This window comes from Etheostoma spectabile, chromosome 8, assembly GCF_008692095.1.
Source record: "Etheostoma spectabile isolate EspeVRDwgs_2016 chromosome 8, UIUC_Espe_1.0, whole genome shotgun sequence".
Classification (NCBI taxonomy): Eukaryota; Metazoa; Chordata; class Actinopteri; order Perciformes; family Percidae; genus Etheostoma; species Etheostoma spectabile.
The window spans coordinates 19,525,200-19,548,717 of NC_045740.1; the positions used below are offsets into that span (position 1 = coordinate 19,525,200).

At 45.8% G+C, this 23,518-nt stretch overlaps 2 protein-coding genes across 4 annotated transcripts in view; one reads left to right on the forward strand and one right to left on the reverse strand.

Moving 5' to 3' along the window:
- LOC116693755 (mixed lineage kinase domain-like protein) overlaps nt 1-23,518 on the forward strand; it is a 525,120-nt gene that overhangs the window by 132,947 nt on the left and 368,655 nt on the right. The window lies entirely within an intron of this gene.
- Nucleotides 2,387-23,518, reverse strand: part of LOC116693760 (fibulin-7) — a 37,313-nt gene continuing 16,181 nt past the window's right edge. The window contains exon 7 of the mRNA XM_032522988.1: nt 2,387-2,749. Coding sequence (XP_032378879.1) covers nt 2,389-2,749 — 361 coding nt within the window. The 3' untranslated portion in view covers nt 2,387-2,388. The remainder of the gene's footprint in view (nt 2,750-23,518) is intronic.

Sequence of the window (23,518 nt, forward strand, 5' to 3'; positions counted from 1 at the left end):
GTTTATCAACACTTTACCCCCCCCACCCCCCAGGCTAAAGTTGATTAAAAAGAGGAATAACAAAACAAACATCTTTTGGAAATTGATCTTAATGCCTTAATTAAAAAGAAATAGGAAAATCCATCCTTTAAAGACACCAATCTTCTTTCATCACGAGCATTCAACACCAACACATGTGGAGATACGTGGTTTTCTGGGTTCCTCTGAGATGTGGAGAAGTAGAACGTAGAAATGAAATGAAAATACTCAACTACAAGCAGGGGCGGAGGTTTCCTCCTGGGACTCCAGACCAGAAGGTTTTCTCTAGAAACCCTGAATCTTCTCGGGTTTTAAAATAACTTTTAACAGAGAACAGTGAGATACAAATATAGATTGTAAAAAGCTCCAAAAACATCGAAAAAAGTAACAAAAATGTCAAACAAAACGCTAAAAACGTAGAAAAAAGCGACAAAGAATTCAAATTGATTATAGGATGATACGACTATCACGTTTTTTAGCCCCCCCCCCCAGTACCTCAAATCTGTACTTACAGCACTCGAGTAAATACACTTTACATTTTACAAAAAGGAATAAAACAATAACGAGAAAAGGACGTCATCGTTTTCCTCTTCTCTGCGACACTGAAAACCTTTTGTTGGTTTTAAGTAAACTCCCAAACTCTGAAGAGTTTCTACTTGAACGACGTGGCTACGTTTTATACAGAAGAAGTTCAACAGATAATAATAATAATAATGATAATAATAATAATAATCCAACATTTTATCAGTCCCTCCAGGATTTTGCGGACTTTTTTTGAGATTGTTGCCGCCCAAAGTGCCTGATGTTGGAGGAGCGTTTGTAAAAAAAAAATTGCACTAAACGTTTTTTGCACGTTTTGTTGAAATGAAGTTGCAGGAGACAGAGAAAGTTGCGAAAAAAGTTGAGATTTTGTTTTGTATAGTTCTTTAAAAATAAAATTCAAACTTGCGGGGAGAATAAAACTATACTGCGACCTGAGTTTTCCAAGTAGCCAAAAAGACTCAGGATGTTGGTATACTATGAAAAGGGGCTGGTGGATTTAAGACAAAAAATAACGATTTACTGAATTTTAGCCACTATCAGTAGCTTGTTGGTCTTTCCGTTGTCAGTTGATTTCCTATCTTGGCCGTGACACATTCACACGGTTTGATGAAGGACTTATTAGACTAGTTAACTTATCATTGACTTACAATAACGAGCGTAGCTGTCCTCAATTTAGGACATCCTGTACGTCTCATCTCCGGTTTGTCCTGCATCCACCGTGTCTGTGTGTGTGTGTGTGTGTGTGTGTGTGTGTGTGTGTGTGTGTGTGTGTGTGTGTGTGTGTGTGTGTCTCTCTCTCTCCAGAGAGACGACAGGATCAGCAGCAGCGACTTCCGAGTGAACATCGTTCCAGCGTACATTGATGTTCAAATGTGAACGGGTTGGCAGGATGTGCGTTTCGTTGGTGAATGTGAGACGTTCGAGTCACACGCGTCTCGTCTTCACATCCGAAACACGGACATTAACACGGCGACGTACGTGTGACATCAACCCGTTCTCCCTCCTGCTTGGTCATTGGCTCTCAGAGTCCCATGCTGATACGGAGTCTGGCCCAGGGGGACTGCTGTGATTGGTTGCAGTTGTGGGAAACTCAGGTTATTGGTCAAAATTGCGAGTCGCACCAAAGTCACAGGGATTGGTTGAATTTGCGTGAATAAGGCGCGATCGCGACATCGCAAAATCCTGGAGGGACTGATTTGTATAACGCTGTACCCGATGACACGTCACCATAAAACTGGGGTACGAACGATAAAAGCAGATGAAGCAACAATTAAAAAACAATAAAAACAGAATCTAAATTAAATGGGATATTATCATAGATACAGACATTTGTTTTGTAGATGTACATAAAGTTGATTAAAAGGAGGAATAAAAAAAAAATTGATCTTAATGCCTTAATTAAAAAGAAATAGGAAAATCCAACCTTTAAAGACACCAATGTTCTTTCATCACGAGCATTCAACACCAACACACGTGGAGATACGAGGTTTTCTGTGGACCTCTGAGATGTGGAATAGTAGAAAGTAGAAAGCACGAATGAAAATACTGATACTGGTTTTCTTATGGGACTCCAGACCAGAAAGTTTTGGGGGTTTTCCTCAACATTAGTTGTTCTGGTTTCAAAATGATAAATAAAAAATAAAAATCAAATGTGATATTATTACAGGCTGAAAGCTCTTCTGAAGACATTTGTTTTGGGTTATGTGAAGTAATTTCAATGTGTTCAGATCAGCACAGTTACGGGACCCAGTAAATCCCCAAAAACACTCAGTGGTTAGGACCCCCACCCCCCACCCCCCACCACAGCCCCGTTTCAGACTCCCGCCCCTAGAACTCGTAGGGGGACACGAACAGGGTGACCTTGGTGAGGTAGCGGCCCAGCAGGTTGCTGCGCTCCAGCTCGCTCATCTCCACCTCGGCCTCCAGGGTGGCGGGGCCCCCGATGGGGGTCACCAGGAGCAGGGTGCCGGTCTGCCGGCCCGAGCGCTGCACGCTGAAGTGGCCCCGCCCGCGGCCGCCCGCCAGCCCGAAGCGCAGCGTGTCGCCCAGCACGCGCGCCGCCGACACCCGGAAGAGCACGCGGGGCGCCGACATGTTGGACACCACGGACAGGAAGTGGAACGAGATGGAGTTGGGCGCCTGGGCGCACGCCCGGTCTCCCAGCATGCACGGGTTCCTCTCACAGCGCCTGCACAAACACAAAGGTAATATTAAGATGTTTTGTCTCTGCTGTACAGCCACTTCCTGTATGAAATCATACGTATTCGGGTCAAATTGACCCATTTCAGATTTTTACAAGAAAATGGCAAAATGGTACAAATATACATTATTTCTACCTGAAAAATCAGCGTCCTTTCCTTATTTCCTGGGATAAACATGTATTCCTGACTCAATTCAGAACATTATTCTGGATTTGACACTTATGTTGTTTCCATAGTGGATTTTTAACATGAATTACAAACCCATTCCCTAAACGTATACTGTATGTAATCTCAGTTGTTTGAAAATTGAGATAAAGACAATATTTGTTAACAGGTTGTGAAGTAAAATGTTATTTCAGAATTGTTATTAAAACCCCAAATGAGTCATGCGAGAGGGTCCCGAAAGGGAAGACAACGCAAGGGTTAAGAAAAACACGTTTTATCCGCAATCTATTGGAGAACAGCAACGTCTCTGATTGGTCCAACTCGCTGTTACCATAGAAACGTCAACCGTAGCCTACCCACAAGACCAAAAAAGGAGCTCCTCCCATTGAATCTACGATAGTTGTTGTACACGGTCTTGTAACTTTGCCAAGCACCAGGACACGTTCATGCATCTCCCTCATGGCACAGATTAATAAGATGTTGTAATAGTTAAAATACAATTTCATTTTTCATACGCACCCAGGTAGGAAAGTGTCAAAGGAAAGGTCCCGTGGGTGCTGTTTAACCCTCGTGTTGTCTTCCCGTCAACCATGAAAAAAAGTAATCGCTTTTTCTGACATTTTTGTCACTTTTTCAATGTTGCGGGTGCTTTTTCAATGTTTTTTTTCCAAAGTTATTTAAGATGCTGTAATGGGTAAAATACAATTTCATTTTTTTGTCTTTGTCATGTGTAAAATGCTTTTAACACCAAGGACCATGTTGGAAATAAATGTTCACACTGTAACATGTTATGTCATAGTATTATGTTGTCTGTTCAATCCATAAAAAATGAAATTCTAAATAACTGAATTATCAACCCTAACCCATTTATAATCACTAAAACAGCCTTTATCTGTTTATATTTAACCCAACTCACAGCCAAAGATCCTCTCTGGCAGAATGAGCACTACACACAACCCTTGACCTAAAGCTGACCCTGCATGCCCCCCCCCCCCCTACAGCCGTCCCCCCTTCATCACAAACAAAACATACAATCAGATCCGCTGGAGGGGATAAATCATAACTTTATAGCCGGTTTACTTTCTGATTCCCGCCTCTTTGACCGCCATCAGCTGCCCAGCTGACTGGAGCCTGAGAACCTCAGCGGGGCGTCAGGAGCCAGACCTCCGTCTGACTCTGGGCCCAGTTCCTGTCGGAGGGGGGTCGGGGTTTGCTAAGTGTCGGGTGGAGAGAGGAAGTGGGCGACATGGAGGTGGAACTCATTGTCTTCAAATCTCTCTCCACGGGGTGAGAGGGTTCATGGTTTTCTTTGTCTCGTCTGCCCGGTTTGTGTTCCTACTCTACTTGTTTGTTTGCAGCTTCATTGTGCTGTTGAGATGTCACTCACCCTTTGTTATTATTATTATTATTATTATTATCATGAGGCTGTGGGTGTGCTATCTGGTTGTGGGTTAGCGAGCTAACACATGTGTCTTTTGACACATTCAAACTCAGAGATTTGGATCCATCCCATTTTGTTAAGTAATGTTCCTTATAAAGTTCTTTGTTCTGTTAAAGGTGCCCTGCCACCCGTATTTCCTGACTTTGTGGCAATGTCTGAAGTCCTACCATGGACTCTGTAACTTGGTTACCAGGGTTACCTTGTTTCAAGCCACTCTAGCGTGGTATAGAAAGCCTGCAGGAAGACTCGGCTCCATTTGGGCCAGTTCTCATTAGTATTCAACCAGCTAAGCTGCTTGGGTCTCATAGCCAATGAGAGCCTGGCTATCAGCATCCTTTACCCAGCTCATGAATATTAATGAGCTCAGAAAACGTGACGTCAGCTGTTGTGATTGGTCTGATTTCTCCTCTTATTTCCTTTCCAGTGGCTAGAGCTGACGAGGAGGTAGCAGTTTCATCTTCACATTCACCCACACACACACGCACACTCACACGCAGCACACACACCACACACACACACACACACACACACCCCCACATATGACCTGACATATTTAAAAAAATGCAAGTAAAACGAGGCGGCAGGGCAACCTTTAACGATGGTAATGTTACAGCAAGTAATAGCAAATGTTAGTTAAAAAGAAAAAGGAATCCACCATCCAATCAGAGAGCTTTAAATGTAGCTTCATCTCCACCCCCCCCCCCCCCCCCCCCCCCCCCCCCCCGTCAGGGTTGAACTTGGACACTAACTACCTCAGCTTTGTATACTTAGAAGTTAAATGCAAAAAGCACTGCCAAGGTGCAAGGAGCAAGGCACCGAACCCCCAACTGCTCGGGGCGCCTCGGGGCAGCCCCCCCCCCACTCTGACATCTCTTCAATTAGTGTCTGTGTGTGTAATTTAGGCCTGTGTGTAATGTGCGTAATAACAACAGACTGTAAATTGTAATTTCCCCTTGTGGGATTAATAAAGTACACATTATTATTACTAATATTATTTAAAAGCGTTGTTAATATGCTAAAACTCTGGCTGATTTGAGGGTTAGCCAAGTTAGCATCATGGCTGTCGGGACTGACTTTTGATCATTTGGCCCATTTCTAGCACTTGGATTGCCGTTTATTTTCTCCAGATAACCACGGGTCCCAGAGGATGAATTCTAACAAATTTCATGATACCTCGAGGTTTCCTTGGTGACAACATGAGGTCGAAAGATTGGGTAAACAATCTCATCGTGTGGACTGTGTTGTGGTTCCGGGTTTTTGCTTTGGGTTCTTTTCCTCCTTGTTTGGTTTTGTCATCCTGTCTTGTGTTTGTGTCTTGTTTTCTCCCCAGTCTTGTGTTGTTGGTCCTGTCCTGTGTCTGAAGACAATCCACTGCTGAAGACCGATCCACTGCTGCTGTGGCAGACCACCTTCACTGGTTCTCAGCGTCAAGACAGAGATTAAAAAACCATTTGAGACCTGACGACTTGTTGACGGCCCAGGTCCGGCAGACCCCGCCCAGCACCACTGCTCGAGAGGACGGTTTGGGTTGGCTCCACAATCCAAGGCAGCCCATTTTCCACGAGACCTGGTCCCCTGAAGCTCCCTGTGTCACCAACGTTGTGTCGATTCTTCGGTCGGAAGACTGGTAAGTGGGGCCGGGTCCGAAGGTGTTGCCCTCGGTGCGGGCCCAGAGCCAGCCCTCAACACAATACATTGAAGACCGTGTGGTGGCAGGGTTTGCCAAGGGGGTGCGGGCGCACAGCCCTGCTAACGGTCCACCTCTGACTGGGAGGGCGAGTAGTCCACACATCCTGCTTAACGGGGAGGTCCACAGCCTCTAAACAGGTCCACACCTGCTAACAGGGTCCCACACCTGCTAACAGGCCCAGCAGCCTGCTAACTGGTCAACAGCCTCTACCAGGGTCCCCAGCCTGCTAACGTTCCACAGCCTTCTAACATGTCCACAGCCTGCTCGGTCCACAGCCTGCTACGGGTCCCGCCGCTAACGGGTCCACACAGCCTGCTAACGGGTCCACAGCCTCTAACGGGTCCATCCAGCCTGGTAAAGGATGGACGCTGGAGAAGTGGAAGCAAGGGAATTTTTGTTTTCAGATGAATCTTCTTTTGAATTACAACCACAGTCCCAGTTAATAGCAAGTGTTTCTACAAAATAGAATATAGACAAGACTTTTGTCAGTGACCTTTACAAACATATATATCATCACCACCACCATATATATACATACACATACATACATACATAGCGATACATACAGACATACACTCCCACTCCTCACACACACGCCACATTTTTTTTGAAACATGAGCTATTGAGCTCCGCTAAGAAAGTGGACGGGCGCCTATTGAAGTGGATTTATTTTGAACTTGGGTGCTCAGAGATGAAGTATGCATTAAGGATCTGTTCAAAGAATGGGTCTATAGTTATCTTGAACTGATAACTGAATGCATACAATGATTCACAAATGACTTTTAAATTTTGCAATTGACTTGACAGCTGTTTCAAATCTGTTGGAAAAGACCTTTATTCTTGCGTTAATTACCTGGCTGCATTTAATTATCGGACCGATGACGAACGACCCCTGTGTCCTCTGTCACCGTCCTGTCAGGTGCGCCGTCCGAGGCTTTCTCCGACTCGCCAATGCAGGTGATGACTCACCGTCCACGACTACATCCTGACTGTGATTGGTGTAGGAGTGGCGCTGCTCTTCCTGTTCGTGCTTGCTCTGCGGTCAGAATCACCGACGCGTCACCCACCCAGGAGCTGAAGGACAGGTAGACCCCCCACGCCCCCACTCCGGGGTCAGGACACACCCACAGATGCAGAAACAAGCCCCCCCCGACCGCCCACCCCCACCCCCAGACTCTCGGCTGCAGTCCTTAACACCCTTCGGCATCTTCTTTACATCGGCTGGAATGACATTGCCCAACACCCTGCAGACGAAAGTGATCACCTTCTTCTCTTCTTCTACTCTCTGAGGCTGCACACCGCCTCGGGGTTCTTTCGTCATCATTCGTTCTTCTTCTTTCTTCTCTCCTGCTTCGATGCAGAGCGCCGGCCTGCGGAGTTGTCTACCCCGCACTCACCTGATTGACATGCAGTATTTACTCTGCTTTTCTTTCTCTTCTTCTCCTGCCGTTCTCTCTTTGGGGGGTTGGGGGGGGGGGCGGTGCGGTTTTGTGGGTGGAGGAGGGAGTGCAGGTTGTAAGATATTTGGCCGAGGTCAAGATATGGGTGTCAAAGGAGTCAATTACATCATATGAGGTGTAAATGTGTTAAGTGGTATGTAAATGCCATGCATAGAGCAGTTTAAATTACTCCAGTATTTTAAGTGTGTGTGTGTGTGTGTGTGTGTTTGTGTGGGTTGTGTGTGGTGTGTGTGTGTGTGTGTGTGTGTGTGTGTGTTGTGTGTGTGTGTGTGTGTGTGTGTGTGTGTGTGGTTTTTGTGTGTGTGTGTTGTGTGTTGTTCTGTTGTCATCCGGCTTGAAGGGTTTTTCGGGTTGTTTGGCTCTGGATATATCTTTCTTTTTTTTTTTGATTTATATTTCTTTTTTTTGGCTTATTTGTGTTGTTAGTTTGATCGCCATGGGACTGCCAGGCGTGCGGGGCCAACCATCCAGCCCTCCACACACGAGATAAAGAAAAGTGGACACTCCCATCCAGGCTCGCTCAAATATCTTCATACGCAGGAACGTTTTTGTGGAGATTTTAATTGGCTTTTCTTCTGAACGGCAGACCTGGCAACGTCTTTTTCCTTTTTCCTCCTCCTCGTTTTCTCCCCCGGTCTGACTCGAGCGGCATGCAAGTATCAAACAAAAAAATAACAACGAAATCAGAAAAATTCTGGTTATTAGATAGTTGCACATTTTTGTGTAATGTAGTGAGACTGGAATCAGTGGCGCACATTTGTAGTTCTTTTTTTTTTTTTTTATAGCTATAAAATATATATTTTTTTGTCATAGCCTTATTTTATTGTTTAATAATTTTTTCTTCTCTATGATTTTGAATGTTCTCTGTGTTGCTTTTCTCAGCGAGTCCCCAGCATCCCTCCTAGCAGGGGGGGGGGGGGGGGGGGTGCGGCGGCGGCGGCGTTCGGGCCCCTTCCGGCATCAAACCTGCTTTTACCGCGGCAGTGAACGCCTCTGGCGGCAAGGCGAGTTATAATCCTTTTATTAAGACGGCGGCACATCAGAAATCTGTGACACGGGCGTCCCTGGTGATGTGAGACGCTTTGAATCCTATCAGACCGTTGTCTGGGTTCGGCGTAGCGGTTTGTTAGTCGGCGCGTCGTGGTCTTTAATGTTACTAGTACTTTGGGATGACCACTGGTGCGTTCAGGCACCCGTTTGAAGCTGGATCAGTAATGTGGTCCGAGCGGAATTTGTTCCCGAAAAGGGTTTCATGTAACCTTTGACGCGAGCCTTTAGACCAGACATGCTTTCAAGAATGTCCTATCTGACCTTTTCAACCACTCTGCCCTGAACTGAATTATCATTGGAATGTTGTGGTTTCGTTTTTTAATCGTACCCCAAATGAACCAAAACCCCGTTGTGAACGCGACCTGAAGGAAAAAACCAAAGTCAACCTGGCCAGTGACGTTTCTGGTCTCATGCGCTATTCTTCGTAGTGTCTGTCTGTTCGGCACATCCGCGGCCGAGTCAGCGATGTCGGGGGTGAAAGAGGAATCGAAACGAGCACAAGAACAAGACCATAAAAAGCCCAGATAAGACCAAATGCGAAAAGGGGAACTCCCTGATTTAAGGCCCAACTGTCCCACTCTTCCTATCTTTTTTGTTTTTCCTGGCTGTTCTCACGGCCGTCTTTGGTGAGTTGGGGGTGTTAGACTTCCGTCTAACTTGTGGATGTTTTCGGTCTGATGCCTCTGCGCCGCCTGCAGCTTGATGCCCGAGGAAGAAGGCGTGTCATCGTAACGTCAGAGAGTCGGGTGGAAAGACCGAAACAAATTGTGGTTTTTTATTTGTAGAAAAGGTCTGATTCCACTGCGGATGCATCTGAGGTGGGTCCCGGCCCCAAACTCCCAGGTCCCGTGTCTGTTGAAATGAGCTGACATTGTTTGATTGTTAAGACGTGCTTTGTAGTTTAGCGTGCAAAGAAACCAGACAGGGATGTTTCAAATGCGCTTGAATGTGGTAAAAAATCCTTTAGCCACCATTGAGATTCAACGTCTAAAGTCATTTAAGGTGCAGAAGTGCACATTCAAACGCTTCCTCCCCATCCCACCTTTACTGTTGCTGATTTTGTCTGTACGATCCTTTCCTGTTTGTTTTCCCATTCACAATCCGGGCTGTGTATCAACACCGGCTTTTTTTTGTACTCTTAAGGTCCGCAGAAACGTAGAGCTATTTTACTGATATTCATCCCGATCTTCACTAATGGATTAACTCACTTGCTATAACTTGTAATTGCCTTCGAACCTTTAGGTCTCATTGGTGCCTGGCAGTGTGGGGGGATTTCAACATACTTGACCCCGAGACCACGTTTCTGACGGATAAAACCCTTTGAAAGTCTTCATATTAGAGAACAGGGAGCTGGGGGACACAGTACCCCGGGATCGTGGACAACCCTCAGACAGCAGAAACCTGAACCCTCCCTCTCTTGTCCCCCTCCTCCGAGTATGTGGCCATTGTGAGGGATGATTACTGTAATCTACTTCCCGTGTCTCTTACTTTCTTTGTTTTCTCACCGTTTGAAGCGTTGGGTGATGAGCGCCGCCCTCGGCTTGCTTGTAAAGAATACTTCGTGATTCCTTTGAACTGCCTTCGTGTCTTTTCTTTACTTCCCTCTTTCTCCATCTGACGTTGATTTTATTTTAATTTTGTAAATCGAAGCGTGCCTACCGCCGTCCCACGAGTATCCTGCTGCTGTACAGACATCCCAGAGCCCCCAGCAGCACCGTGTGGTGTGGTGTGAGGGGGGTGTGTGTTTGCTGTGGGGTGTGTGTGTGTGTGTGTGCGCATGGTTCGCGTTGTGTTGGTGTGTGGGGGTTGTGTGTTGCACGCTTTTTGGTGGGTGGGTGTGTGCGCTGTGTTGGTGGGTGTGGTGTGTGTGTTTGCATGCGTCGCTGTGGTGGTGTGCGTGTGTGTGTTGTGTGTTTTGCGCGCGCTGTGCGTTTGCGCGCGTGGCTTCGTTGCGTGTGTGGTGTGTGCGCGCGTTGCGTGCTAAGGGTGTGTGTGTGTGGGGTGGGGTTTGTGTGTGTGTGGGGTGGGTGTGTGTGTGTGTTGGGTGTGTGTGTGTGTGTGTGTGTGTGTTCGGGGTGTGTTGTGTGGGGTGGGGGTGTGTGTGTGTGTGTGTGTGTGTGGGTGTGGGGTGTGTGGTTTGTGGTGGGGGGGTGTGTGTGTGTGTGCGTGGGGGGTGTTGTGTGTGCTGTGTGGGGGTGTGTGTGTGTGGTGGGTTTGTGTGTGTGTTTGTGTGTGGGGGTGGGTGTGTGCTGGTGGGGGTGTGTGTGTGTGTGGGTTATTGCGTGGGGGTGTGTGTTGTTTGCGTGTGGGGGTGTGTGTGTGTGTGGCTGCGTGGGGGTGGGGGGTGTGTGTGGGGGGTGTGTGTGTGTGTGTGGGGTGTTTTTTGTGTGCGTGTGGGTGTGTGTGTTGTGTGTGCTGCGTGTTGCTGTGCCACATATCCTGGAGTGGCTACGTCCCAGGTGTTTCCCTGCTGTGTCTCGTTGTCCCGAGCGATGATACTCGATATTTTAACTTTAGTTTGTGATGGATAAAGATCTTTTTGTAAACCCTTTCGTTTCTACTCCCGGTCATCTGATTGATTTCAATCCTCCTTGTCCCACTTTTCTTTTCTTATTCGGTTGTGTTGTTGTTCTGTACAGATAAAACATTGGACAGTTTGTTAATAATAATAAATAATAAAGTCTGCAAGGTTTTCGATCCTGTTGTCCGGTGTGTTTTGTTTCAAAACCTTTAAAAAAGATTTCTTCTCACAACAAATGTCATGTTCAGACATAACCATCACTGAAAGTAATCGAGTCCATAAAGTTCGAGTGCAGACCGAGTCTTAGGGGGGCTTCTAGCCCCATGTAGACCGAGTCCTCACGCCCGGGGTTTCGAATCCCCATCTCTCTCCCACCTGTCCCCCTGTCTGTCCACGGTCACTATCTAATAAGGAAAAACCCCCCAAAAAATCTTTAAATAAAATAAATCGGTGGCATCATTTTGTCACAGTTGTGTGAAATCAGTGAAAATCACTTTAACGTTAGCAGATGCATGGGTGCAAATATACCTAAGCGTGTGATTTGTTTATCATGTGGCGCTTTGTTTCACAATCCGTCCATTATTAACATAAATAAGTATAATCCATAATGAAGCACCCCTGGACTCGGCTAGACCAAAACCATATTTGGCAAGACCGGTGGCCGGACAAGTCCGAATATCAGCGACTGTCTGAGACAAGTCAATACCGGAGAAAAAAAAGTCTGCCAACGGTACTTCCAGCGCTTTGGGCCATGACAACAAGGAAAACACTTCACGTGCTTTCTTGGGTTGTGTCTCCACATCTGCGGCGTGCCGACCCTCCATCAGATGGAGCTAAACACACTTACCTCATCTACTTGCAGCTACACACAGACCCCATCTACTTTAGCTAACCCACGGACCTCCATTACTAAGCTAACACACGACCCTCGTTCATCTTAGCTAACAACACCTCCTACTGGGACACTACACTACGGGAGCTAATGACCGCTCCATTACTGCAGCTAACACCACGGACCTGATATCAGTGGAGCCTAACACACGACCTCCATCTATGGAGGCTAAACACACGTGACCTCCATCTAACTGAGCTAACACACTCGACCTAATCTACTGAGCTAACACACCGGACACTCCCTCTATGGAGGCTAAAACACAGACCTCCATCAATGCGAGCTAACACAACGACGTCCATATAACTGGAGCAACACACCGACCCCAACTACTGGGAGGCCACACACTGACCTCCACTACGGATCTACACACTCGACCTCCATGCTACTTGAGCTAACCCCAAGGACCTCCATCTACTGCAGCTAACACACGGACCCCATAGTCTGGAGCGAACAACAGCGGACCCCCATCTACGGAGCCAACACACCGTACACTCACATTACTAGCTAACACAGCCGACCTGCCATCTACTGGAGCTAACACACACCTCCATCAGTGGTAGTCCTAAACACAACGTACCTCACTACTAGGCTAACACACCGACGCTCCATCTACTGGAGGAACACAAGTCATCATTATGGGAGCAACACACTGACCTCCATCTACTGGAGCTAAACCACGGACCTCCATCTACGGAGCTAACACCCGACCTCCATCTGCTGGAGCTAAACAACCGAACCTCCTCTAACTGGAGATAAGACACGACCTCATCACTGATACTAACACACCAACCGACCTCCATCTCTGTGGAGCTAACACACGGACCTCCTTCTGCTGGAGCTAACACACTGGAAAAAAAACCCACCACCCATCACTGGAGCTAACACAAACCGACCTCCATCTGATGAAGCTAACACACCGACCTCCATCGACTGGAGCTAAAGACACGACCTCCATCCAGTGGGCTAACACAAGCGGACCCTGCCATCAGCTGAGCTAACACACCGACCTCCAGCTACTGGACAAACCACCTGACTCCATCAGCTGGAAGCTAAACACCGCGACCTCCATCAGCTGGCAGCTCAACACACCGAACGTCCATCTACTGATGCTACCACGACCCTTCCATCACTGGAGCAACCAACGACCTCATGGCTACTGGAGCCAACCAACACTGACCTCCCTCTATGATCTAACACCGGACACCTCCATCTACTGGGCTAACACACCGACCTCCATCTTCTGGAGGCTAACATCACCGACCTCCCTCTACTGGAGCTAAGACCGGACCTCCATCCACTGGAGCTAACACACAGAACCTCCATCTACTGGAGATAACACACGGACCTCCATTGCTGAGCTAAACACACTGACCTCATCTACTGGAGCTAACACACCGACCTCACATCTGCTGAAGTACAAACCGACCCTCCATCACTGAGCTAAGACACGGACCTCCATCAGCTGGAGCTAACACATCCGACCGACCTCCATCAGCTGGAGCGTAAACACCGACGCTCATTCTACTGGAGCAAACACAACCGACCTCCATCAGCTGGGCAGTAAACACACGGACCTCGCATCAGCTGGAGCTAACACAAGCCCGACCTCCATCTACATGTGAGCTAAACACGGACCTCCATCCAGCTGGAGCTAAACACACTGATACTCCATTCAGCTGAGCTAACACAACTGACCTCACATTGCTGGAGTCTACACACCGCCTACATCTGCTGGAGACTAACACCGCTGACCTCCATCTGGCTGGAGCCCACGCTGACCTCCTCTACTGGCAGCACACACCGACTCCTCTACTGGGCCAACACCCGCCCACCTGACGACAAACTCATCGCGGTGGAGGCTAACACAACGACCCTCTGCTGATACAAAAGACTTCCTGTGTTCTGGAGCTACACACAACGACCTCCATCTCGGAGCCAACACAACGACTCCATCTACTGGAGGCACACCACGACCTCCATCACTGGAGCTAACCCAACGACCTCCATACTGGAGCCAACACTGACCCCATCTACTGAGCTAACCACGGGACTCCATTCTACTGGAGCTAACACACCGGCCTCACTACTGGAGCTAAACACACCGCCTCTCTACTGGAGCTAACACAGCCGACCATCACTTACTGGAGTCTAACACACTGACTATGGACGAATAGTCATAAAACCCCACTTCATAACATCTGAACTATCTCCTTAAATTTTTTTTCTTCCCATTCAGTAAAGAGATCCTCACAGTGCGAACGTCGTCTGCAGTCAGTTAAAACAACGACAACAGTGAATGTAACAACATGCTATTGGGTGGGGTTCACCTCATATCTACAGCACAGACAGAGGCTACGCTGCAAGTATAACCGTAACCAGGACACTGAATGAAATCCAGTCCAGCTTGTCAGTATCCTCCGCACAAACCAAATGTGACCTCTGGACGGAAATTACAGGACGGTCTGGGGTTTTGCTGTGTTCGAGCCGTTAACTACACACAGTACACTCTACATCACCCCCACCATTGTTTTAGCTTTTTTTATACGCGTTCCTCTCCTCCTGCAGGCCCGGTGGTTTGATTATATTTAGGAACGGTATGAAGAAGTCTCCTTGAAACTCACCAATTGACCCGAAGATCAAAATGTTGTCTATTGTGGTTTCATTGTTGTTTAGACCGTGCTGTGGGGAGGATTGCAGAGATACTCAAATAGCTTCTCAAACGTCTCCAACCTATTCCCTTCTTGCTAAAGCTTCAAACGGTCTCATTTACATTTAACATATTTAAGCAGTTGACATTTGTTTTCCCATCCTGTCTATATTTAAATTTGTTCTTACATTTATTCTTATATTTTTACCCCTTATTTCCATGTAAACTGCCTGATGTATATTTTTTCCTATTATCGTCATTTATGATTTATATCTGTGTTGTGTGACGTATCTATGTCGTGTGATCGCTGTACACCGTAACTTTTCCCAACATTTTAGAGATCAATAAATACTATCTTATTAAAGCCCCTCCCCCCCACGAGGGAGAATGAATGTTGTGATGGAGCGGTGATTGACTCGTCAGTGAAGGCGTTTTAACAGTTGCCGCGGTCCGAGGGGTGCGCTCGCACATGTGACGCAAGGAAGTCGCCGTACGTTCTCTACTGCGTTGGTGTCTCACACTACCACATGTGGACCGAAAGACGTCGACTGGGGAAGACAGAAGACTGAAATTCACAGATGATCAGAAGAGACTGAAATCCAGGAGAATCAAACCTCAGTGAGCTCATGAGGAAGATGCCTACAGAGAGAGTTAGCAGACGGGTTCGGTCTTCACGGCTCTGAGAGGAGGTCGTGAGAGAATCCAGGACGACTCATCGACAACGATCAAGGAAGCAGAGAGAGCGAGCACACAGCGCGAGGCTTCATCACAATAGCTGGAACAGAAACTCTATGAGCTGAAAAGAGAAGCATGAGGTGGAGCAGCTCTCACAGTCTGAGACCACCTCACCTTCCTGCAGAGCTTTTGCGTCCCTGACACTGCTCACCCACAAGGGTCCGGGTAGAAGTCCCCATCCGACCACCTAAATAATGAGGGGACTTGTGAGCGTGATCGCTGGAGGAACGCCTCAGTAAAATTGTTTGATGCGAGACTGAAGAGGGCCAAGCTGTCCTGAGTGGATGTGACTCTCGATCCTGATACAGCAATCCCAACCCTCATCTTGTCTTGTGATGAAAACGAGTTAATTGGTGATATGGCAAGTTTACCAAGAAACCCAGAGGGATTGGTCGCAAATGTCGTTAGCAAAAGCGAGTTTCGCTCGCAGAAGGATGTACTTATGCGTTCAGGTTAGAGGGAAGACTAAGTGGTACTTTAGGAGTGGCCAGAGAGTCCATCCACCCAAAGCGGATCAACATATTGCATACGGAATACTGCTATGACGATACCTTGAGGAACAAAAATGAGTACCGAGCTCGTGCTGCCCCTAATGTCCTTCCTCTCGAAGTACTCTCCTTTGACGGTGGGGGTCGCTGTGGATCATGAGGAGTGTCTGGTCTCCTTTTATGACGGGTTGTAATTGCTCTATCTTTGAATGGGCTGTCTCTTCCTGAGAAGAAACTACTCCCCCTCCGGGTACAGGTCTTAACAATAGTGGTAAACTCTGCCCCTCTGATCATGGTGAGTAAAACAACTAGGACAACCTTACAGAAAGATCACTAGCATTTTAATGTAATAATCTCCTATGAAGGTTTGGTGATGTTGATGTTAATTTTCAGATTCTAATTAATTCCTTTTTCCTGCATGAAATTGTAACTGGTGTTAACCCGGCCTCTCAGAGTTTGTGAATTTCAACACAGTACTCTCACATACTCAGAAAAGTCTGAAATGCCAGATGTATGTGTCTATAGTTTTAATGGAAACTTTCCATAAGGATCATCTCTCAATGCCAATTCAAACCAGCTGTTGGTCTAACTGAAGTAACACCAACCATGCCAATGCTCTAGGTATTTAAGCAGGTATGTGATGATGGGGGGGGTGCGGGGGGGGGAGGGTTGACCTTACTAGATGCAATAGTATCTGTGATACCTGAAATATAATAGCCTTAGGGGATTCTATATAGGGATGTCTTTATTAATGATACATTATTATTCAAGAAATTGGTGTCCTTAAAGCTGGATTTTTCCCAAAAAATTTTATTACGAAACGATCCATTTCTAAAGATGTTTTTTTATTCCTCTTTTTATTACTAGCAAAGTTTCATAATGAGCATTCTAATGTTTAATTGATATAGAACTAAATATAGGTTGCTGTGATGTATATATATATATATACACAAATACTAATGAGTGTATGTGTTTAAAATGTATATGTATGTTGATATATTATATATATACACAGACTTTGTATGTGTATGTTGTATATATCTATTAGACACCATACATAGTATGTATGGTATGTGTTATATATATATAGATATATATGGAGTTCCAGCCTGGACTATGGAGGTTTTGACCAATGGAGACCCTCGTAGCGCTCGTATTGAAATAGTAAGATGGTGAAATTTCGTATAAACAATAAGAGATGATTTTAATGCGTTTTCTTTTCCTCATTCTCCTATTTGGGGCACCGGCTACCACTCTTTTGGTGGGCACCAAAAAATTCTCGACAGCAAAAAACCCTGCGCTCTGGTTGCAATATTGGTTTTGTTCTCCGGTGTTTGTAATCCGACAATAACATCTATAACGTCTGTTCTGACCTTTTTCAGTTTAAAAAGAGCATGTCACACATACATTAGGTAGAGCGCTCACAGCACTCTGGAACAAGAGCAGACGCCCAAAACAGTGTGATGTCGAGTTTGTGCTTGTGCGTTGTCTGGCTGTGTGGGTGTGTGGTGTGTCGCTGTTGTGTGTTGTTATGTGTGTGTTCTGTTCTGGTATGTGGAGGCTTCAGCTCTGACAGATCTGTGTCAAATTCGTTTCAGGCAGACCAAAAACACGTCAAATCACCAGCTTCCATCGAAGAAACGGATCCAGAGTTTTACACCAACTCGAATGTGTCAAGTAATGCAAGAACACCTTTGTTACGTTAACAGACCCACGAAACTGCACGTGACACGAGGAGATCGGGAGTTCAACCTTTATAGCGGATGTGTGGAGTCTTTCAGCGATATAATTCATAATGAAGAACGAGCAGTGAGATACGCCACATCTGTGGACCAAAGAACCAAATACTCGGGTCACCATCTGTAATTCTCATTATACTACTACCATTCATATCACGGAGCTAAGCATCCTGTTTTGGGAAACAACATCCTGACAATCTGTTAAAACCAAGAGGCAGTTTATCAACTTTACCCCCACACCCACCAGCTAAAGTTTGAGTAAAAAAGAGGAATAACAAAAAACACATCTTTTGGAAATGATCTTACTGCCTTAATTAAAAGAAATAGGAAAATCCATCCTTTAAAAGACACACAATCTTCTTTCATCCCGAGCTATCAACACAACACCTGGGGAGATACGTGGTTTTCGGGTTCCTCAGATAGTGTGAGAGTATTAGAACGTAGAAATGAAATGAAAATTACTCAACTACAAGCAGGGGCGGGGTTTTCCTCCTGTGGACTCCAGACCAGAAGTGTCTCTAGAAAACCCCTGACTCTTCTCGGGTTTTAACATAACTTTGAACCAGAGACAGTGAGAGTACAAAAGATATAGATTTGTAAAAAACCCTTTCAGCTCCAAAAAAAACATCGAAAAAAAACAAGAATAAAAAAAAAAAGACAAAAATGTCAACACAAACGCCTAAAATAGAAGACAACAAAGCTGACAAAGATCTCAAAGTGATTATGCGGTGATACGACTATCACGTTTTTTAGCCCCACCCCCTCCAAAGGAAATCTCGTAACTTTACAGCACTCGAGGTAAATACAACTTTCATCTTTCAAAAAAGGATATAATATAAAAACAATAACGGAAATGACTCCTTGCTCTTCTCTGCGACACTGAAAACACTTTTGTTTGGTTTTAAGTAAACTCCCAACCTGAAGAGTTCTACCTTGACGACCTCGTGGGCTACGTTTTATACCGAAGAAAGTTCAACAGAATAATAATAAAATAATATAGAATAATTGAATCCAACAGTTTTATCAGTTTCCCTCCAGGATTGTTGCGGACTTTCATCTTTAACCATGTGCAAGATGTTGCCGCCCAAAGTGCCTGGAAATGTTGGAGGACGATTTGTAAAAAAAAAAATTGGCAACTAAACGTTTATTTTGCCGTTGGTGTTGAAAATGAAGTTGCAGGGGAGACCAGAGAAAGTGCGAAATGACGAAAAAAGTTGAGATTTGTGTTTTGTATAGTGTCTTAAAAATAAAATTCAACTTGCGGGGGCAGAAGAAAACTATACGGTGACCTTGGTTTTCCAAGTAGCCAAAAAAGACCTCAGGATTTGGTAACTATGAAAAGGGGCTGGTGGATTTAGACAAAAAAAAAAATAACGATTTACTGAATTTTAGCCACTACAAGTAGCTTGTTGGTCTTCCGTTGTCATTGATTTCCTATCTTGCCGTGACACCTTCACACGGTTTGATGAGGACTTATAGACTAGTAACTTATCATTGACTACAATAAACGAGCGAGCTGTCCTCAATGTAGGACATCCTGTACTCTCCTCTCCGGTTTGTCCTGCATCCACCGGTCCTGTGGTGTGTGTTTTGGTTTTGTGTGTGTGTGTGTGTGTTTGGTGTGTGTGTTGTGGTGTGTGTGTGTGTGTGTGTGTGTCTCTCTCTCTCCAGAAGAACAGGATCACAGCAGCGACTTCCGAGTTACATCGTTTCCAGCGTACATTGATGTTCAATGTGAAGGGTTTGGCAGGATGTGCGTTTCGTTGGTGAATGTGAGACGTTCGAGTCACACGCGTCTCGTCTTCCACGCCGAAACACGGACATTAAACGGCGACGTACGTGTGACATCACCCGTTCTCCCTCCTCTTGGTCATTGCTCTCAGAGTCCCATGCTGATACGAGTCTGGCCCAGGGGGACTGCTGTGATTGGTTGCAGTTGTGGGAAACTCAGGTTATTGGTCAAATTGCGAGTCGCACCAAAGTCACAGGGATTGGTTGAATTTGCGTGAATAAGGCCGCCGATCGCGACATCGCTAAATCCTGGAGGACTGATTTGTATACCTGTACCGATGCACGTCACCATAAACTGGGGTACGAACGTATAAAGCAGATGAAGCACATTAAAAAAACAATAAAACCAGAATCTAAATTAATGGGATATTATCACTAGATACAGACATTTGTTTTGTAGTTACATAAAGTTGATTAAAAGGAGAATAAAAAAATTGATCTTAATGCTTAATTAAAAAGAAATAGAAAATCCAACCTTTAAAGACACCAATGTTTTTCATCACGAGCATTCAACACCACAACGTGGAGTACTACGTTTTCTGTGGACCTCTGGGATGTGGAATAGTAAAAGAAGCACGAATGAAAATACTGATACTGGTTTCTTATGGGACTCCAGACCAAAAGTTTTTGGGGGTTTTCCTCAACATTTTGTTCTGGTTTCAAAATGATAAATAAAAAAATAAAAATCAAATGTGTTTATTACAGGCTGAAGCTCTTCTGAAGACATTTGTTTTGGGTTTGTGAGTAATTTCAATGTGTTCAGATCAGCACAGTTACGGGACCCAGTAAATCCCCAAAAACACGCAGTGGTTAGGACCCCCACCCCCCACCCCCCCACCACAGCCCCGTTTCAGACTCCCGCCCTAGAACTCGTAGGGGGACACGACAGGGTGACCTTGGTGAGGTAGCGGCCCAGCAGTTGCTGCGCTCCAGCTGCTCATCTCCACCTCGGCCTCCAGGGTGGCGGGCCCCCGATGGGGGTCACCAGGACAGGGTGCCGGTCTGCCGGCCCGAGCGCGGCACGCTGAAGTGGCCCCGCCCCGCGCCGCCCGCCAGCCCGAAGCGCAGCGGTGTCCGCCACACGCCGCCGCCGGACACCGGAAGAGCACGCGGGGCCGCCGACAGTTGACACCCACGGACAGGATGAACTAGATGGAGTTGGGCGCCTGGGCGCACGCCTGCGGTCTCCCAGCATGCACGGGTTCCTCTCACAGCGCCTGCACAAACACAAAGGTAATATTAAGATGTTTTGTCTCTGCTTGTACAGCCACTTCCTGTATGAAATCATACGTATTCGGTCAAATTGACCCATTTCAGATTTTTCAACGAAAAATGGCAAAGGGACAAATATACTTATTCTACCTGAAAACAATCAGCGTCCTTTCCTTATTTCCTGGATAAACATGTATTCCTGACTCATTCAGAACATTATTCTGGATTTGACACTTAGTTGTTTCCATTTGGATTTTTAACATAATTACAACACCATTCCCTAAACGTATACTGTATGTAATCTCAGTTGTTTGAAAATTGAGATAAAGACAATATTTGTAACAAGGTTGTGAGTAAAATGTTATTTCAGAATTGTTATTAAAACCCCCAATAGTCATCAGAGGGTCCCGAAAGGGAAGACACCGCAAGGGTTAAGAAAACACGTTTAAATCCGCAATCTATTGGAAACAGCAACGTCTCTGATTGGTCCAACTCGCTGTTACCATGAAACGTCAACCGTGCCTACCCACAGACCAAAAAAGGAGCTCCTCCCATTGAATCTACGATAGTTGTTGTACACGGTCTTGTAACTTTTGCCAGCACCAGGACATGTTCATGCATCTCTCCCTCATGGCACGATTAATAAGATGTTTTAATAGTAAAATACAATTGCATTTTTCATACGCACCCAGGTAGAAAGTGTCAAAGAAAGGTCCCGTGGGTGCTGTTTAACCCTCGTGTTGTCTCCCGTCAACCATGAAAAAAAGTCTCGCTTTTTCTGACATTTTGGTCACTTTTTCAATGTTTGCGGGTGCTTTTTCGCATGTTTTTTTTTCCAAAGTTATTTAAGATGCTGTATGGGTAAAATACAATTTCATTTTTTTGTCTTTGTCATGTGTAAAATGCTTTAAACAACCAAGGACCATGTTGGAAATAATGTTCACACTGTAACATGTTATGTCTAGTATTTGTTGTCTGTTCAATCCATAAAAAATGAAATTCTAAATAACTGAATTATCAACCCTAACCCATTTATAATCACTAAAACAGCCTTACTGTTTATATTTACCCCAACTCACAGCCAAGACCTCTCTGAGAATGAGCACTACACACAACCCTTGACCTAAAGCTGAACCCTGCATGCCCCCCCCCCCCCTACAGCCCGTCCCCCCTTCTCACTAAAACATACAATCGGATCCACTGGAGGGACAATCAAACTTTATAGCCGGTTTTACTTGTCTGATTCCCCGCCTCTTTTGACCGCCATCAGCTGCCCGCTGACTGAGCCTGAGAACCTCCGCGGCTTCAGGAGCCAGACCTCCGTCTGACTCTGGCCCAGTCCTGTCGGAGGGGTCGGGGTTTGCTAAGTTCGGTGTAAGAGAGGAAGTGGCACTGGGTGGAACTCATTGTCTTCAAATCCTCTCCACGGGTGATAGGGTTCATGTTTTCTTGTCCCGTCTGCCCGGTTTGTGTTCCTACTCTACTTGTTTGTTTGCAGCTTCAGTGTGCTGTTGAGATGTCACTCACCCTTTGTTATTATTATATTATTATTATTATCATGAGGCTGTGGTGTGCTAGCTGGGTTGTGGTTTAGCGAGCTAACACATGTGTCTTTTGACACCATTCACACTCAGAGATTTTGGATCCATCCCATTTTGTTAAGTAATGTTCCTTAAAGTTCTTTGTTCTGTTAAAGGTGCCCTGCCACCCGTATTTCCTGACTTGTGGTAATGTCTGAAGTCCTACCATGGACCTGTACTTGGTTACCAGGGTTACCTTGTTTCAAGCCCACTCTAGAGTGGTATAGAAAGCCTGCAGAAGACTCGGCTCCATTTGGGCCAGTTCTCATTAGTATTCAACCGCTAAGCTGCTTGGTTCTCATACCAATGAGAGCCTGGCTATCAGCATCCTTTACCCAGCTCTGATATTAATGAGCTCAGAAACTGACGTCATCTGTTGTGATTGGTCTGATTTCTCTCTTATTTCCTTTCCAGTGGCTAGAGCTGACGAGGAGGTAGCAGTTCATCTTCACATTCACCCACACACACGACACCACACGCAGCACACACACCACACACACACACACACACACACAACATAGGACTGACATATAAAAAATGCAAGTAAAACGAGCGCAGGGACCTTTAACGATGGTAATGTTACAGCAAGTAATAGCAAATGTAGTAAAAAGAAAAAGAATCCACCACCAATCAGAGAGCTTTAAATGTAGCTTCATCTCCACCCCCCCCCCCCCCCCCCCCCCCCCCCCCCCCCCGTCAGGGTTGAACTTGGACATAACTACCTCAGCTTTGTATACTTAGAAGTTAATGCAAAAGCCTGCCAGTGCAAGAGCAAGCACCGAACCCCCAACTGCTCGGGGCGCCTCGGGCAGCCCCCCCCCCACTCTGACATCTTTCATTAGTGTCTGTGTGTGTATTAGGCCTGTGGTGAATGTGCGTAATAACAACAGACTGTAAATGGTAATTTCCCTTGTGGGATTAATAAGTACACATTATTATTACTAATATTTTAAAAGCGTTGTTAATATGCTAAAACTCTGGCTGATTTGAGGGTTAGCCAAGTTAGCATCATGGCTGCGGGACTGACTTTTGATCATTTGCCCATTTCTAGCACTTGGATTGCCGTTTATTTTCCCAATAACCACGGTCCCAGAGGATGAATTCTAACAAATTTCATGATACCTCGAGGTTCCTTGGTGACACATGAGGTCGAAAGATTGGGTAAACAATCTCATCGTGTGGACTGTGTTGTGGTTCCGGGTTTTTTGCTTTGGGTTCTTTTCTCCTTGTTTGGTTTTGTCATCCTGTCTTGTGTTTGTGTCTTGTTTTCCCTCCCCAGTCTTGTGTTGTTGGTCCTGTCCTGTGTTTTTGGTCCGTCCTGTGTTGGTTGGTCCTGTCTCGT